Source organism: Sminthopsis crassicaudata, chromosome 2 (assembly GCF_048593235.1).
Source record: "Sminthopsis crassicaudata isolate SCR6 chromosome 2, ASM4859323v1, whole genome shotgun sequence".
Taxonomy (NCBI): domain Eukaryota; kingdom Metazoa; phylum Chordata; class Mammalia; order Dasyuromorphia; family Dasyuridae; genus Sminthopsis; species Sminthopsis crassicaudata.
This window is the reverse complement of record NC_133618.1, coordinates 453149062-453168204: the sequence shown is the minus strand read 5'-3', so window position 1 is coordinate 453168204 and position 19143 is coordinate 453149062. Positions and strand designations below refer to the sequence as shown.

The 19143-nt window shown below is 46.3% G+C and overlaps 1 protein-coding gene across 8 annotated transcripts in view; it reads right to left on the bottom strand.

Annotated features, from left to right (window-relative positions):
• Window positions 1-7472: 7472 nt before the first annotated feature.
• FAM110A (family with sequence similarity 110 member A) overlaps window positions 7473-19143 on the bottom strand; it is a 58040-nt gene continuing 46369 nt past the window's right edge. For 6 of the 8 annotated variants that reach the window (XM_074292869.1, XM_074292871.1, XM_074292868.1 and 3 more), the window contains one exon: window positions 7473-9743. In XM_074292869.1, coding sequence (XP_074148970.1) covers window positions 8546-9574 — 1029 coding nt within the window. In that variant the 5' untranslated portion in view covers window positions 9575-9743 and the 3' untranslated portion in view covers window positions 7473-8545. The other 2 variants (XM_074292873.1, XM_074292872.1) reach the window with 2 other exon arrangements.

Here is a 19143-nt window from a genome sequence, read left to right as displayed (position 1 = left end):
ATTTCTTCCAACAATACCTACGGTGTCTTCCTGAAGGTGGCTTCCATCTTTAGCGTTCTGTGGTCTCAGGTTCGGACTGACATTCCCTGGGGCTAGCTCTCGAGGGCAGAATTGCTGTTTTTTGGTTACACTGGGAAACGATCATGTGTGTGTGGAATAAATGAATGAACACTTGCTACCCTGGGTTGGTTTATCCAAGAAGCTGTTCTGAAGCTCATTCCTCCCCCTTCACCTAATGCACACACATACCCATGCACCTCAGAGGCTGTGTAGTAAACACGACGCCACCCTGGGCTGCTTTGTGTTTGCTGGGATGCCGCTGTGGGAAAGGCCCTCATTCCTTCCAGAGCTATGTCACTGCTGGGGCCTTACACAATCTCCGGGGCTGCATCATCTCCGTGGGGAAGTCCACAGACCTGGGCCATGGGGCCATCCCAATAACTGCCGAAGAGGGAAGCCAGAAGGGAACAGTTCTGCACACCTTAGGCCCACCAAACCCAGAAGGTCAGCGCTTGGAGGACCTTCTGAACTTCAGAACTGGAGGGGCAAGATAAACCATCTAAGCCAACCCTTCATTTTAATGAAGCCCAGGCAAAGGGACTGGCCCACAGTGAGTTAACCCTTGAGGAATCCATGTGTTTCATTAAGGGAGGCCCCACTGCCAAGGGAGCCTGGAAATGGAGCCTGCCTCAGGCCTGGAGGCAGGAAGCCCTCCTCCACGCCCCCAAGCTCCGAAAGGAAAAGGGCTTGGCTGCTCGGCCCTCATTAGCTGGCCCCAGGGCCAAACAACCTAAGGCCACAAACCTGAGGCAGGGCTTGGCCAAGGTCACCTACGACCTCCCTCCTGGGCCAAAGGCAGAAGGTGGAAGATGGGGAGGGGCAGGCTCCTCCGCCCAGGCAGAGGGGAGGCAGGGGAAGGGGAAATCCTTCCAAGCTATGCCTAAGAAATGGGCCACTAGGGAAGGGGCTCCCACTCCCCTCCAAGGACTCTTCAGGCCCAAGGATCACTTATGGGACCTAGGCTGGCGCACAGAAGCCAGTCCTCGTGGGCGGGGGCTGGTTAGTCCTTAACTGCCAGTCCTTCCTGGCTGACCAAGGTCTGCTACCACCCCTCAAAAGGGAGCTCTCAGGCCCCTTCGTTCCATTCTCCGGGCAGTCTTGTCGCATGGGGGACTGCAATAGGGCAAGCATTGGACCTGGACTGGAGAGGACCCGAGTTCCCAGTGACCACAGCTGCCCTAGCCTACAAGTCACCACAATGCCTGGCTCTTCCACTCACTTGCTTGTTTCACGACCAGAGGCAAGTCCCTCCCCTCCCTGAGCCTCAGTCCCTTTTCTGTAAATTAAGTAATGAGAAGTGAATAGTACTCTCAGACTCACTGACAGACTCCCTGAGTCTAAGTATCACAGATGTCATTCTCCCGTTTCACAGAAGACCAGTTAAGTGACTAGCCCAGGACCACAAAGCAGGAGTGGGCCCTACTGCTCCCTCTGCAAAAAGGCAGGGTCTCCTGGGCACACAACCATTAGTAGGGCCCACACCCTGACAAACAATCACTGACCACAAGACCGGCTGCCTTACATGAGTATTCCCCTCAATCTTCCCCTCCATTCCCAGCCCCAGAAAACCAGAGAGGACTTCTCTGTCCCATCACACAAAGGAGCCCAGGGGCTCCTGGAAGGGTATGTTATATGCTCTGAAGTTCCATACAGCCCACAAGCCACACACTTACCCACAAGTCTCACTCACCCACCCAACCGTAACAAACATACACACATCACAGGTCTCTACTTGCTTAAACCTCCCCCAATCCCCACAAGCTCTCCCCCCCTCAACCAAGCCAAACCACTGCATTCACACTATTTCCCCATGCTCTGGGCCAGATTCTATGAACCAGGGGAACATGGGGCGGGCCCTACCATGGGACTCTGCCGGAACTAGAGTGATTGCTGCCCACAGGAATCCAGCCCTACTTCTTCCGGCTCCCAAATGAAAACCACAGTCCTCAGGGCTCTGAGCCAAGGAAAGGTTGTTGGAGTGGATGTCCGGGGCCATGAGCTCCCCACATCAGCTCCTACTTCCCCTGAGATAGGCAGTATCCCCAGGCAATGGAGGGCTAGCTAGGAGGGAGTTATAGGCAAATGCTATACTCCCCCTTTCATAGGTAGAGAGGTGTAATGAGTCTGCTAAAAGAGGATGTAGTTATATTGTATTTAACTTATACTTTAACATATTTAACATGTATTGGTCAACCTGCCATCTGGGGGAAGGAGTGGGGGGAAGGAGGGGAAAAATTGGAACAAAAGATTTGGCAATTGTCAATGCTGAAAAATTACCCATTCATATGTCTTGTAAATAAAAAGCTAAAGTTAATTAATTAATCAATCAATCAATAAATTAATGGATGTAGCAGTCTGACATCATATTCTGAATAGTCCTTTAGGGCTTAGGAAAAGTTTTTGCCCTAAAGGAAAGAGGTATCTAGCTGTCTTGGGACAAGGCATAGTAGAAAGAGCATTTTACCTGGATTTACAAGCTCCTGGTTTAAATACTGATGCTTACAGCTTGGGCTCTTTATATGTAACCTCCTCTTTGGACTTCAGTTTTTCCCTGTTTAAGCTAATCAAGTCTGGCTCCAAGAAGAAAATATACCTCCCACTGGAGAAGTTGGAGAGGAAGAGGGGACTAAGGATGTAGATTGATGATGCACATTTTCAGAAGAAATGGATTATCAATATGTTCTAAATCACTATTATAGAAACACAAATTAAAACCATTCTGAGAAATACCAATCAGATTGATTAATACAAAAGGAAAATGACAAATACTGGAGGATATGTGGAAAAACTGGGACACTGATGCACTGCTGGCAATATTGTGAACTAGTACATTTATGCCCAAAGGGCTAGTGTACAAATCCTTTCACCCAGCAATATCATCACTAGATATTTATCCCAAAGAGATTAAAGAAAAGAGGAAAAGAACTATTTGCACAAAAATATTTAAAGCACATCTTTGTAATGGCAAAGAATTGGAAATGGGGATACCCATCAATTGAGGAATAGCTAAACAAGCTGTAGTATATGAATGTGATGGAATACTATTGTACAATAAGAAAAACCTGGGAAAACATATGTCAGGGGTGGGGAATTTTTTTTTCTGTGAAGGGCCATTTGGCTATTTATAACATCATTCATGGGACATACAAAATTATCAATTTATAGAAGCAGTGAGAGGGTTGTTGTTTCTAGCTTTTAGCTCATCATCATCTACAGTTACATTGGTAAATGACTTCACTTCTGACCTATATGAACTGAAACAAAGAGAAGTGAACAGAACCATTAAACACAGTGACAATATTGTAATAATATTCAGTTGTGAAAGACTTGGCTATTTTGATCAACAAGATGATTCAAGGCAGTTCCACAAGACTTATGATGAAAAATGCTATTCATCTCCAGGGAGGAAACTGATTGTGTCTGAATACAGATCAAAGTATACTTTTTCATTTTATTTTTTTCTTGCCTTTTTTTTTTTTTTTTTTTTTGCAACATGACTAATATGGAAATGACTTTTATGATGTCCTATGTATAACTGACCTTACATTTTTTGCCTTCTCAATGGGAAGGGGAGAGATGGAAAGTAAAGAATTCCAAATCCAATTTTTTAATGAATTTTTAAAATAAATAATTTTTTTTTTAAAAGAAATGAGTGGGATGGTTTTAGAAAACCTGGGAAGAATTATACAAATTGATGCAAAGTGAAGTTAGCAGAACCAGAGAACATGGTATACGGTAACAGCAATGTTGTAATGATGATCAACTATAAGACTTAGTCCCTCTAATTAACACATTGAAACTCTTGACAATTCCAAAGGACCCATGATGAAAATGAGTATCTACCCCCAGAGAATTGATGAACTCTAAGAGCAGACCGAAGCATACTTTTTTATACTTTAACTGGGAAATATTTCATTAAATATAGATTTTTTTAAATTATAGGTTTTTATTTATAAAACATATGCATGCTTTATTTTTTCTACATTGATCCTTGCAAAGTCTTCTGTTCCAAATTTTCCCCTTCTACCCCACTCCCTCTCCCTTAGAAGGCAGGTAGTCCAATACATGTTAAATATGTTAATTTAGAAATATAGATTTTTTAAAAAAGAATGATGACGCACATGCTATCTGAGGAGGTTGGTTGGTTCTGGTAAAGTTTTTTTTTGTTTTTGTTTTTGTTTTTTTTTTAAACTTCATCAAGAATCATAGTGGAATAATAGAAAGAGAGCAGATGGCTAAGGCAGCAAGCCCTGGGTTCCTAAGTAGCCTTTGTTATAAACTACATAATCTTAGGCAAAACATCCAGTGCTTTAGGCAAGTCTCTAAAACTGTTTAAGTTACAGCACAAACTAATCTATGTTAGCAGAGGAAGCTTCCTTACCAGAAGTACCCTATATCAATGAAGTCACAGACTTGGTCCCCACTGGCTACAAAGATGGGGTCAAGAAGGTCAGGGTGAAGAATAGACTCAGAAATGAATGTAATGTGATAACAAAATGCATCAACCAAAAAGATGACTCTGCTTCCTGACTCTCAAATCCCCTACTCCCACCCCACACTGACATTCTATAATTCCACTGTTTCTGTAGGTTGGTCAGGAGGGGTAAAGAATATGGATTTGGCTGGGGAGAAGGTGCTGGCTCAGCAGCCTGGTGAGCCTGAATAGGAATCCCAGCTGCCTGGCGCCTCTCTCAGCCCTGCTGTCTCCCTATACCCTGGCCCTTTGCCCTCACACCTGTCTTTTCCAGGGGGCCCAAGAAGACACCAAGAAAGATGGCCCTGCTTTGGAGCTGTGCACACCTGTTCCAAGACCCTCTGGGATGAAGGACAATGCGTAGTGCGACTTTGAACAAGTCTCCTGGACTTCTATTTTCATATATATATATAAAAAGAGAGAGAGAGACAGAGACAGAGAGACAGAGAGACAGAGAGAGAGAGAGGGATGGAATTTGATTGTATTTCCATTCCCTTCTGTGCTACAGATTGACATTCTATGAATGTGACTCAGGGTGAAGAGAAAGACACCCACAGGAGAGGAAGGGAAAGCTAGTTTCCTCCAAGATGTAGGGGTATCCACTTGGAACCTCCCCCTCTGCCCCCAAACATGTATACAGTACTAAGCTATCCCAGGGATGGGCTAGGATTGGTTACTCTCACTCTAGATCCCCTCCCCATCCTGAAGAATACACAACTACAAGCCCCTACACACTCCTAATAGCTTTGGCAGCCGGCACTGTTGCCATGGCAATAGTTACAGCTGCTTTTCTTCTGGTTCTGTCCTCCCCAGAGAGCCTCTGCAGTGGAGATGCTAAGTGTGTCAGTGGGTCAAAGAACTAAAGGATGTTCAAGCTGGGAAGAATGGATGTTAGAAACATATATAGCTTCTTCTGGTCAAAGGGATTTTCAATAATTCAATTCAACAAAGATATACTAAGTACCTGCTGTGTGCAGAGCATTGTGCCAAAAGAGAAACAAGGGTCAAATGGGGGGAAGGGATGGGAATAGTGATGGCAAGGTGGCCCCAGGAGCAGTCATCAGTATGGAGAATTCCCAGTGGGGAAACTCCCCTGCCAACAAAATCAGCATTTCCCTAATTTACAATCTGAAGTGTTACCCTGGAGCCCCCTTAGAATAAGTTCACATTCCCGTAGCTGGTATATGTGCTAGACAGCATTTCAAGTGAATCCATTGCCAGTCTTCTTTCCATCATATCACATTCTTTATAAAGCTTAGATAAAATCCTTAAACATGCTACAATGTGCCAGAGGGGATTCTAGAGATCATATGATCTAACCCCTCTTACTTTAGAGCAGAAACTAAAGGCCCAGAAATGGGAAATGACTTGGGCAAAGTCTCACAAATGAGTCAAGAAAGCTAGGGCTAGAAATTAAGTCTCCAGATTCATAAGACCAGGCCTGCCACTGAGGGAGCCGCCTGGCTGTCTCACAGGCAGAAAGCCTATTTGCTACTGGCTGGGGCAACTTGGATATTTTTCAACAACCACTTCAGCATCAATCGGAAATCTCCTTTCAATACTCTCACAAAAAAATACCATAAAACCCTCCAACCGACAAACTGATTAGTGTTTTCCTTTCCTGATCCTCTGGCCAGCAAGATCCCCAGGGAAAAGAGGAAACCATTTCTCCTTCCCCAGCCTCAGCCTGGTAGGTCTAGCAGCTTCCCAGCTGCCCTCTTCCCCAGGCATTGAAACCAACTGGCCACAGCTGTAATCTCCGATTCTTCATTCCTTGGACTGCCTCCTCTAATTCCCCTCGCTACCTTAGACACTACCTTAAAGCTCTAAAACTGGAAGAGGTTTTAGAAAGCCTACAATCCAACCCCCTAAATTTGCTAAAGAGGAAACAAAGCTGGAGGCTAGAAAGAACTTGCTCTAATTTCCACAATAACTTCCTAGGATCCTAGATTTCAGATCTAGAAGGGATTTTGGGAGCCATCTAACCCAATCTTTTGCATTTTACACAGAGGAAACTGAAGCCCACAGAGAAAAGTGATTTTCAACAAGCTGGGCCAGCAGTATCAGAGCCAGGATGGGAACCCAGGTGCTCTGACTACAAATTCACCTCTCTCTCAGGATCAGGAAGATTCCCTGACTTCCTATTCAGTGTAATCGGCAAGTCTGTCCCTCCCCACCCCCTACCTGCCTCTTTTTCTATCTCTCTTGGCTCTCTCCTTCAGATCCTTTCTCCTCTTGTAATTTGGAATAGGAGGTAAGGAAGAAAATGGATTGTGATGAGAATAGGGTGTTCTAAGAAATAGCCTTAGAGATTATCTTACTGAGGGTTCTTCACTTAGTGTTCACAAAAGCTCAAGAGGTTCATGGATAAATTTCAGAGCACATCAAAGTGAATGGGGAAAAAAAAAATCTTTATATTCACTAACCTTTGATTTCCTTTGCAATTCTTTGTATTTAATGTATTTAAAAACCTGTTTCCGAGAAGCAGTCCCCAAATTCTCTCCAGTCTGTATTCTAAGGCCCCACCTTGTTCTGACAGTCTCCATTCTGCCAAAAGGGGCCATGATACAAAAAAGGTTGAGTCCTTAATCTAATCCAACTCTTTTTTACAGATGAAGAAATATGAAGCTCAGAGAAGGGCAATGACTTGCACAAAGTCACATAAGCAGTAAAGAAGCAAGGCCAAGATTCAGATTCTTATCCTCTGTAATTTCAAAACCAGTATTCTTTCTACCTTTTTTTTTTTCTACTTTTTCCCTTTCAGTGGGCCGGGCTGGACTAGGCCTAAGGAAGACTCTGCCCTCCAAAATCTCATCTTATCTAGGGAAGAGTTAATAATTACTGAAGCCTTCAAAGCTTCAGTTTGTCCCCTTTCCCCTTCCCCCACTCCCCACTGGGCCCAAACCTTAAAAACAGGAAACCAACATCAGCATTTTCAGAATGAGACCTTTTTATCCAAAGCAAAACCACATAGGTTTATTAACAAAGAAACTCCAAAAAAGGACAACAGGGATCCAGCTAGTGGCATGGTGAAACTGAGTTCTCACAGCTCAAGAGAAGGGAGACCAAAAGTCCAGTTTCTTGAGGAATCTGCCCAGCAGAAACAAAGTAGTATCTGACTGTGAATTAGCATCTTCCTTGCTCCCACTACAGACACATACACAAAACACCACTGTTCTCACACACACACACACACACACACACACACACACACACACACACACATTCTCTCTTCAAGGGAAAATGCCAGGGGCACCAGAACAGGAGCCCTAGCACATACTAGGGTTCTTAAGCCCTAACAAGGCATAGAGGGGATGGGACACAAGGTGAGCAGGGGAATACTGATCACATCCAGCCTTTGGAGGCCAGACTGGTAGCCATGCTGGTGCCCTGAGCTCCAAACACACTCCCCTGCTGGGAAGGCTGGCTGCCCTACTTCCCACCCTCTCAGGGGCAGCTGCCAAGCCGAGCTTATGCTGGGAAGGCCCTGAGAGGAACTGGGACAAGCTGGGGGTGGGGGAGAAGGCTGAGAGGGTCTCGCCTTCCATGAGGACCTCACACCACATATTCGTACCACATTTCACACCTCTGACTTCTTCCCTCCTCTCATTCAAACCTTCTATCAATCAATGGAAAGAATGAGCTCCACAGGACTTCATATGGGCCCAGGCTGGTTCTCTCTTTGCCACCCAAATCACTACTGGCTTCCTGTTCCACCTCCCCCACCCCCCACCAACACTTTTTGCATTTGACAAAGTGTCTGCTTCCCACAAAGTTTACTGAGAGTCTAAGGAAGCCACATCTCCGTCGAAGATACTGGCCTCATGGAACCCAACATGCAAACATTTCTCCTGAGATTCCTGGCCCGCCAATCTTAGGCTGGATCTCCATCAAAATGTCCAACGACAGGGCTGGAGCCGGGGGGGACAGAGCGCTCTTCTCCTCGCTGTAGGCACCCCCTCCAGAGGGGGCCCGTAGCACAAAGCCTCAGGAGCACAAAGCCAGGGACCCTTAAACATTGGAACCTCTCTGCGCTGCCTCGCGAGCTTGCCGCAGCCCGTACAGCCACTTGATAACGCGGGCATTTCGCTCAATGACAGAGACGCCGTAAGGGGCTCGCTCTCTGGCCCTGTCTTCAGCTGTGGCTTCACTGCGTTGGGACTGAGTGCCCTCTGAGCTGCTGGTGCTGATGCTGTGGAATTTCACCGAGACTATGTCCGAGCTGGCCCTAGCGAAGTGCTCCACTCCCAAGCCACGCGCTTCCTCGGGGTCCAGGCCACAGTAGTTAAAGAAGCGTTCGAGGTCAGCCGTGGCCCTGGAGAATCGGTCGCTCAGGTCTGATTTGGAGCGGTGCAGGTGGGTAAGCCGCCGAGGGCCCTCTTGGGGACTGGGGCCTGGTGAGGTGCCCAGGTTAGAGCAAGGGCTGGCAGGGGAACTGGGCATAGCCCGGATTTGGGGCTCCCCGGAGGGCCGGACATCCACCCTGCGCACTGCTGCTATGCTGGGGGGTCGAAGAGGAGTAGAAAGGGAACCCTCAGTGGCAGGGCTCATTCGCTTCCCATCTCCTAGAGACCTCCGACTCAGGCCAGGCGAGGGCCCTGCCTTCCACTTGCGTTCTGGAGGAGGGCCATCAGGCAGGGGCGTAGGGCTATCACACAAATTAATGAGATTGCTGAGGACATCCATGTTGAGGGAGGCCCGAGCCCCACAAGCCTCTGCCCGGCGGCTGCCTACAGCCGGGGATCGGCGATTGGGTGTCAACATTGCTCTACGAACTCCAGGGCTAAAGAGGGGTTGCTTTAGGAGTAGGGGCTTTATAGGCTCCTGGCGGGTGCTGGCCACCCGCAAGCTCTTCACATACTTGGCCTTGTCCGCCTCCAGCCTCTCCACAGCACTCGGTTTCCGGACGTTGCCTTCGCCCTGGCGTCGGAAGTAACCAGGTCCCTTGGTGAGGATGCGGAAGGGCATGCTAGAGGTGCAGGGTGGCCCGGGTGCCACCTCCTTCAGACTCCCTGCTGTGGGCAAGGTCTCCACGGGCATGACTGTCAGCTTTGGCCACTAAAGCACCCAGGGACTCTGTGGGGGCTGAAGATGAATTCAGGCAGCAAGCAGGAAGCAATCACATACCCTGAGCCGATCACTGGAGGAAGATGCAGCAACAGCTGGGCGCCCGTCGGCTCCTGAGTCTGCCGGAGAAACGTCCAGTCCACTACAAGAAAAGAATGGGGCAGGTTGTGAGGCAGAGCTTCTGTCAGTGACTGAAACCAGTTCAGACAAAGGCACAAAGGTACAGCATCGGAGCCAGTATCCAGCACTTCTGGTCACCCGGCTCCCCCTCTCCATCCACCAACACTCCCAGCTGCTGCAGAGCTGAACTGAACCAATCCCACCAGCTCCCTTCCCTATTTCAAGGCTCCAGGCCCCACCCCTAGCTGGATTCACCTCTCACCCAACAACCAATCAGTACTCAGAAAGGAGTTTCAAATCCAGCCCCAAGACCTGCCCCCTCCACACACATTCTTCACTCTCCCAATGGACCAAGCAAAGATGGGAAAAGGAGAAAGAAAAGAAAGGAAAGGGGGAGGTAGAAAGATGGAGGAGGGGGAGGAACAGGGAAAGATGAGGGACAGATGGAGGAGGTAGAAGAGATGGGGGAGGGCAGAACAGGAGAAAGAAAAATCAAAAAGAAGATTGGAGAAGATAGAGGGAAAGAGAGGTGGGGAGAGATGAACAAAGTGGACAATGAAACTGAGGAGATGGGAAAAAAATAAAGAAGGGAAGAAAAAAGGAGAGGGAGAGGAAAGAGTAGAGGGGGATGATGAAGAGACAAAAAGAAAAGATGGAGAGAAAGAGAAGAAACTAGAGAGAAAAGTGGATGAGAGAAGAGACAAATGAGGAAGACGTAAGATAAAAGAGACAAAGCCAAGAAAGGGTAGGGATGGGAATGTGAGGGAAGGCAGAGTAAGGAAAAAAGAATTACAAGAAATGGACAAGATGAGGGAGAAAGGGAGTTAAAAGAATAAAACTTTAGAGGATTCATTCAGAGAATGAAGTGGAAGAAGTCAACAAATTCCCTTGACTTCTTCCATCCCCCACATCCCCCTGCCAGGAGGCAGCCAGGCAGTCTGCTGCTACAAAACGACCCCCCCCCCCACACACACACACACACACACACACACACACACACACGGGAGACCAGGGACTAACCCTGCCTATAACACTAACTGCCAGTTTGACTGTGGGTAAATCCCTCCACCTTTCTGGGCCTCAGTTTCCTCCTCAGTTACAATGTATAGTCCCCAGGACTATACAATCTGGGGCTTTGCCAGAAACAGTCCTGGCATTTCTGGGTCTTGCCAAATGAAAATGATAGTTTATGGATATTGGGGGTTCAAAGTTTCCTTCTTATTAGATCACAGAATTCAAAGCCAGGGACGATTTAGAATACCATTTAATCCAACCTCCTTGTTTTACAAATGAAGAAACTAAATCCCAAAGGGATTAATTTGGCAGGTCCAAGGTACCAAAGCTAGAAGATGGATCTGACTCAATTCGAGAGATAGAGTTATGAATAGAGAACCTGCCTGGAAGACCTGAGCCCAGCTTTTGCCACATGCTGACTATCTGACCCTGGACAAGTCACTACTAATCTTTCAGTGTAGCAGATAACTCCATGTATTCTAAGTTGCAGAGAGACACTAGAATGCATAAAGAAGTTCTCTCTCCTAGAGAGCTCCTTTTACATGGCCAGTCCCAATCCCCTCAAAGCGAGTTCCTGGGGCCCCTGATCCAAGTTCTCTGCTTCCAGAGCCAGAGAGATAAGGGAGAGTTCAGTGTCTGTCACCTTTTCCTCAGCCTGCCCTCTCACCACCATTTAGATTCAATTGAGGCAAGCACAGTCCCTGGCTACATGTAGTCAACATGTACACACAATCCCACTCTAACACCAATGAAGGAGGGAGGACAGGAACAAGCAAAGGATCCAACTCCCCTCCCTCCCAACAGCAGCACCAGTCAGTGGTGAAGAACCCAGGTCTCCCAAGTCTCCAGTGCAAAGCTTTTCCATTTCTCCCTTCCTTCTCACCCCCACCCCTGAAAGAGTGCTCAGGGATGGCTGCCTAGGGTGCACTTGTATGTGTGTATTGGGGAGTGGGAGGAAAGAGGCTTTGGCCTCCACAGACCTAGGCCTAAAGGGTTAACAGTGGAAGCATCTTCCCGCTGTCTATCATAGTAACGGCTTATCTTTTCCACTCTCCAACACCAAGCACATAGTAGGCACTTAATAAATGCTTGTGAAATGAGGCTAAGAGGACCATCAGCTTAAGAACAAGGGGGAGAATAGGAAGAGCAAGTTGGAAGGGCCCAAAAAGAACAGTTCTCTCCATCAATTTTCTCTCTAAAAGGACAGAAGACCACTCATTACTCAGGGTGAGAAATAGGAGGGCCTAAACTCCAAGACACACTGCTTAGGCACTACCTGAGCCCTTAGTCAGACCCTAGTGCCCTTTTAATGTTATTACTGTGTATTCACTTACCTGTGTCTATGATGCAAACTCCCCACTCCCACCCTTTATATTATAAAGTCCTCAGAGGGCAAGGACTGGTTTTTCCTTTCCTTTCTTTTTTTTTTTTGGGGGGGGGGGAGGTCTTTGTATCCTCAGGAGTTAGGGCAGCTAAGTGACAGATAGCTCATAGCAGGTGCTTAATAAACACTGGTTGAATTGAACTAGACAAGGGCTAAGCAGTTCAAAATCCTCTTCCCCTCTTAATAGCTCCATCCCTCTGGCTAAGTGACCAGCCACAAGTAATATGCCTTCTTCCCTACCTCCTCCAGTCCTAGGAACTCACACAGGTACCTCCCAGAGCTGGCTGGTGGAGGAGAGGCCTGCAAACCAGTCAGACTCGTTGCCTGCAAGAGCTCACTCCCTGGGAAGGAGGTCACAGATGCCAAGGGCCGAAGCACTCCACCCTCTGCAGATGAGCCAGCTGAATTCCCATAATTCTGCTGTCCTCACAAATCCCTCATTTTCATCAGAAAGAATGATCTCAGGGATCCAAGCCCAGGGAATGTGGAAGGGAACTGTACTTTACCCCAAAAGAATGGAGACAGCAAAGAAGCAAGCACCCCTGGCTACAGGCTCTCTTAACAGGCGCCCATGTGGGGTAAGCCACTGGAAAAAACCTTACCTTGAGCTCGAACTCAAGAAGTCTCTTGGCTAATAGGTACAAAAATGGACCTCTAATCCTCCCTCAAGCTTCTAAAACATCAGTTCTCTAAGCACTCTAAGCATGTGATTAGATAGCATATATAATTTGTCCCATTTTACAGACAAGGAAACTGAAGCTCTAAAAAATAGGAAATATGAGTCCTCCCTCCCCTAAGAGGCAGGGAGGGCACCATAAGAGAAAGAACCTGGAGGGGAACTTCATCTCTGCCACTACTGGATGCCATATTGGGGCTTCAGTTTCCTGATCTACCAAATGGGAGGATTTAGAGGATTTCTAAGGTCCCCTTCATGTCTCAACCCTATGATTCTAAGTGTCAAAGTTCACAGCAAGGAAATGTGTTCAGGATTTGTCTCCATGCCCTGCCCCGGCCCAGCCCCAAAGTCTAGCCAACAGCTAACTGTGACGGGTTTTCAAATGATGCGCCCAAATCTGCTGGCACAGCCCCAATAAGTGACTCAGAGCAGGCAGGATGAATGGTAGATCAAGCAAGGGAAATCTCAGAACCCCTTCTGTAGATACCTTCTATTCTCTACCTAGAAAAGCTCTCAGCTAGCTTGTCTCTCCCTAAAGGACCCTAGAGCAGCGCAAGGAGCTCTGGGAGCCAGGACCAAGACAGTCTTGGGGTATGTGCTATAGAGGCTAACACTGCGGAGCCGGAGCCTCTTGCTGGGATTGTTTCACTCTTTTGTCCCAATCTGTGGGACCAGCAAAATTAACAAAAGCCTCCTGATACAGGCCCTGACCAGCTCCTACTTCCCACAACCCAGCTTTCTCTCCTCTGTGTACACACACACACACACACACACACACACACACAAATATAAATAGTCTCAGTTTTTTCCTCCTTATCCTCTGCCCCAAGTGCAGAATGAAATTATGCTGGGAGGATGAGGGAAAAAGGAAGAAAAAAAGGGGGTGCTGAGGGGTCTCTCCAGTCTCCTAAGAAATAGTACCAACATAAATAGTGCCCTTCACCCCAAGCCCATCCTTCCAGGGCTCACCTGTGCCTTAAGATTCTATTCCCCTTTCCTCCCCCAGGAGTGCCTGGCATTCCGGGTCTTAGTCAACTACATACCTGTCTGAGCTCTCTCCAGTCACCAGCCCCCTCTGCTCTGCCCTGCTTTGAGCTGGTTCCCCTAGAGCTCAGGTAACCCGCCTTTGCGCAACTTCCTGCGGCCATCCACAGGGGAGCTGAGCTGCCCTAGGCCAAGTGTTACCTGAGAAGGGACCAGGGAATGGGAGGGAGCCTCTGCTCCAGACACACAGCCCTGCCACGGAACCCAGAAGACTGAGGGAGGAGCTGAGGCCCCAGGTAGCAAGCTGCAAGAGCCTGCAATCAGACGTGACCCAGGTAGGGGGAAGGCCCAACACAGGGCGGAGACATGAGCACTTAAGATCCCAGCCCCACCTCCAGGAGGCGTGCTCCTGAAGCTCCTACCCAAGGGATGCGGAGTTTGGGATGTATGGCCATTTGGAACACAGAAAGTCAGAGCTGAAGGGAACCACAAAACAGGATCTTAGGACAGAAAGAGCAACCAGGAGACAGATTCTAGTTCTGGCTCTTAAACTGTCTCTCTACAAGACCCTGAACAAGTTACTTCCTGTCTGGGCCTCAGTTTACATTTCCATAAAATGGAGAAAATCATATTTTTATCACCTAACCCTACAAGACTGTAGGGAGAAAAATACTTTGTAAAATGCTACAGATACATAAGTAGGTGGGGTTGGAGGAGTAAGTGACCATCTTCCAGGACTACTCGAGAGGATTTCCCCTTTCAAGCAAAAGGTAGAACTAGAGGGTTTCTAAGGCCCCTTCCAGCTCTGGAATTCTCAGATCTTGTCTCCCTGCCACAGCCTGCTGATACAGACAGGAGTCCCCATCCTCTTTCAAGAGGGCAAAAGTTGTTGCACCGCCCCCTCTGCTATGATTGTGCTTTGCAAAACTAAGCTGGTCCTCTCTCTGCTTCAGCCTGGCCAAAGGGAAGAGAAGGGAAGCCAGGGATGAGGGAGACAGGGAACAGTATGCAGGCTGATCGGCCTACAAATAGCTCCTACTGTTATATTGTTTTCCTCCCTCCTCCTCCTCCTTTCCATATTAACCTAAGGTTAATAAAGTGGAGTTGATATAAGGCCATTTTACAAAATGGGAAGGGCAAAGCAAATTGTCCAGAGTTACACAGTGAGTCAATGGTAGAGCTGTGACTCAAATCCAGGTCTGATTTACCAAACTAGTGTTCTTTCAAATAATTCCCAACAGAAGAGACAGGCTTATGAATCCTTAACAATGGCAATGAAGCACAGAAACTTCCGGGACCATCTCCTCCCTCCCTCCCTCCTCTATTCTCTCTACGGCCAAGTGTAAGTCTGCTCCTGGAAGAATAATGGAACACAACGGGTCAGAAAGGAACCCAGTCCCCTATGCTTATCCCTAAGGGCCAGACCCTAGATCAGTTACCCAGGAAAAGAGGGGAGAGGAAGGTGACTCAGCAGGGACATGTCTCTCCCCCCCAAACTATGAGTCAACCTTGAAACTGATCACCAAGCTGCCCACCCATCCCCGAGGCACGGATGGGGTCACCCTGGAACCTGAGCTGCCGGGTTTTTCCAGCCCAAGATCTCCAGAGGAAATCGATGCCTATCTTCTCTCCTCACCCATCACCATCAGTTCACATGCTGGCAGAAGCAGGGAGGGCATTGTAATGGACAAACATGGATCTGGCATTGAGAAGTCTTGAGTGCTCCAGGTCTCAAACACAAACGGCATAATTTGGGGCAAATCACTTCATGAGACTATAACCTCTGTAAAATGGGGATAATGATACTTGTGTTTCTTCCTTCTCAGGGTTCTTGTGAAAGTCTGAGGGCCTGAAAGTACCTAAAGAAATGGGATGCCCAGGCAGGGATAGTCCGGTACGGACACCAAGGAATAGCCAGGGGATGGCCAAGCCTAGGTCTTTCTCTTAGATACCAACTTCCCAGCATGAACTTAAAACTTAGGGACTGGCCACTGATCAAAATCTTTAGTCAGGAATTGTAGAGGAGAGAGGAACCTTGGAGTCATCAAGAGCATCCAACCCTTTAATTTTTCAGGTGATGAAGCTGAGATTACCAAGGTCGAGCCTTGCCCAAGACCACCTGGGCTATATATAAGCAAGCAGGATTCAAAGCCAGGTCCTTGATTTCATTTCCAGTCTTTTCTTGACTTTATCCCACTGTATAAAACAGGTTTTTATTTACAGTCTGTACCATCCCCAGGAGAATAAATTTCATTTGGTTTTGTCCCTGAGATAAAGTGGAATCCTTTTAGTACAAAGATTTTAAGTAGAAAGAGTTTCCTCAGCTGTGAAATAGGATAGTAACATTTGTGGTACAATGGATTATATTAGGTGAACTCTGAGGTCCTTCTAGCTCTAAATCTAAGATCATAGGGCTGCTCTCAGGTCCTTGATAAAGTGCTTTGCAAATCCTGATGCACTGTATTAGTATCAGCAGATATTCTCCTTTCCCAATAAAATGAAGGAAAGTGCATCAACAGTGTCCAAGATCCCTTCCAGCGCTACATGCTTCCTTCTAAGGTTCTTCTAACCTTTTGAAGTATTTCCTGAAGTACAACTAACTACCTGCCTAGTCCTGTGCTGTTGAAATATAAAGATATTTAACTTTAATATGGGTTCCTGGTTTTCAAGAGCTCAAGATGAACAAGAGCCATACACATCAAATATTGGATAGCAGGACACAGAAGGTGATGTCCCATTGTCCCCAGAGTATCTTTGGACTTTGGACTTTGCTTCCAGTGGGCAAACATTTACTGAGCACCTGCTCTGGGCAAGAGACGAAAGCATGGGTGAAAAAAACAGGATCTAATAGAAAAGAAAAATTACATACAAGAAGAGATCAGTATCAAGGCCAGGTTACCTAGATTTAATATTCTATGAAACAGAAAAATAGCCTCTTTTATTCTTTTATTTTTATTATCTCTTTTATTCAATAAACTCCAGGGGCTCCCTCTCATCTCCAGGATCCACTGGATTTGCAAAGCCTTTTTTAACCTGGTTCCTTCCCACTTTTCCATTTTCTTCCTCCTGATTCCCCTCCAGGTACAATTCAATGACTGTCTCCTTGCTGTTTCTAGCACAAGACACACTATATCCTGACTACAAGACTGACTACTACTCCTGGTTTCCTTCATTCAACAAGAAGCCATTCATAGTCCACCTTAATCTTCATGCTTTCTTCTGAGACCAACCTCACCAATCTTGTCTATAGCTTGTTTGTACACTGATATTTGTACATTGTCACCTCCATTAAACTGTAAACTTCTGAGAGCAGGGACTATTGCCTTTCTTTGAATTCCTGGAGTTTAGCACAGTAACTGGCACAAACTAAGTGTTTAATAAATGATAACTGATGGAACGCCTGGTTCTAGAAGCTCAGGGAAGAACTCAATCCCTGAGCAGGGTTTAAGCTAGACCCTGATGAACTGGAAGAATTAGATAAAAGGAAAGGCAGGAAGACAATCATGGGATCATAAAATTTAAGTTAAAAGGAATCCAAGAAACCTTCTGATCCAATCCTCTTCTTTCACAGATACGGAAACTGAGGTCCAGAGAAGTTAAAAGTCTGTGTTCTATATGAACAAGGTCACACAGTAATGGACAAGGGAATGAATCTTCTGTGTTCTGAGGACAAGAAGACCCAACTGGCTGGGGCAAAAGTGTGTGCTGCAGAACAGTGGAAGAAGAAAGACTGTTAAGGTAGCTTGGGGCCCAAACTTAGAGGTTATCAAATGTCGCACTGATGACTGGGAATCAACCTAAGGGGTATATTTGAGAATTATTTCAAGATTCAATATGTATTTCTTAATTCTGTTTTCCTGGGATGGAGAAAGCCCTAGAATGGGTATTAGGAAACCTAGATCTTTATCATTTCTCCATCACTGACTCACTTGGGTAATCCTGGGAAAATCATCTCCTCTACAGGCCTTAGTGTCCTTTCCCATCAAAAAATATTGAGCTTAGCTGGCCTGGCCATGGGAGATGAGGTCCACAGACCACCTCTTGCCCAACTGCTAAGAGAACCCTCATATGGCAGATGAGGACACTAAGGCAGTCTCAAAACCAGAACTCCAACCCAGATCACCTGATTCCTAGTCTAATGCCACCTCTACTGCTATTTTTTCCCCTTGGGGTGGGACTGAGGGAGGAATAACTTATAATTCTCCAGTAGAAGAGTTTCCTCTAGGCAAATGTATGACACACTGATGATACATTTAAAATCAAAACAGTCTAGGGCATTCTAGTGTCTCCACCCTCCAAGGTTCCTTCTGTGCTCCCAGTCCCCTTCTTGAGCTGGGGAAACTAACTTATGCCCTTGGCCTGGGCAAAGCCCCCATTCCTCTCCTGTCTTTACTCCTCTCCTGAGCCCTGCCCCTCACAGTTCCATGCATTTAGAGGAACAGTGTATTGCTAAGGAAGAATCCCTAGCCTGGGTGTCAAAAGATCTAGGTTTGAGTGAATCCTAATTCTGTTACTGACTTACTATGTGACTTTCCCTTTCTGAGTCTCAAGTCTATGAAGCAGTTGTCCTATGTGATAAAGGGTGTGAGATACTTTCAACTCTAATGAGCTGCAGTTATAGACAGAGAAATAGAATGGAAATACCCAAGAGCTGATTAAGGAAGGTTGGAATCCTGACTTTAATATCTGTCACCTAACATCTGAGTTTCAGTTTCCTCATTTATTTAAAAAAAGAGTATCTTTGGACATAGGGCTGAAAAGGCCCTTTGAGACCATCTAGTCCAACCCCTTTATTAGGACTCTAAGGGCCCAGACAATGAAACTCATAGGCCCAAGTTCACATCAATATTAGCTACTGAGTCTGAGTACCAAATTGGACCTTCAGTCTTTGACACTGATTCCAGTGTTCTTTCTACAACTTTTTTTTTTAATTTATTGCACTAAATACAAAATAAGAAAAAAACTAGAAAAAAGACAGAAAAGGAAAATAAAATAAACAAAACAAAATGTTTTCATGTGCCCAGAAGAATATCAGGAAGGATTCAAAATCTCTAACAATAAATTTCCATTTCAAGAAAGCATTTATAATAATAGAAAAAATTATGTTCATGAATGTCCATTTTTACTTCCTTGTAGGTTGTTCTTTTGTTCTCTGATCTTTCTATAACTTTTGAAACCTAATCTAAATCTAAATTTTCAGCATCATGGTATCACCCAGGGCTTACAGGAAGCCTGGACAAGACACTTAAACTCTATTTGCCTTCTGCAGCTACCTAGGACTAGTTTAGCAAAAAGTAAAAAGGCATTTATTCATTGATTACTATGTGCCCAAGTACTTTACTAAATTCTGGGAATATAAAGACA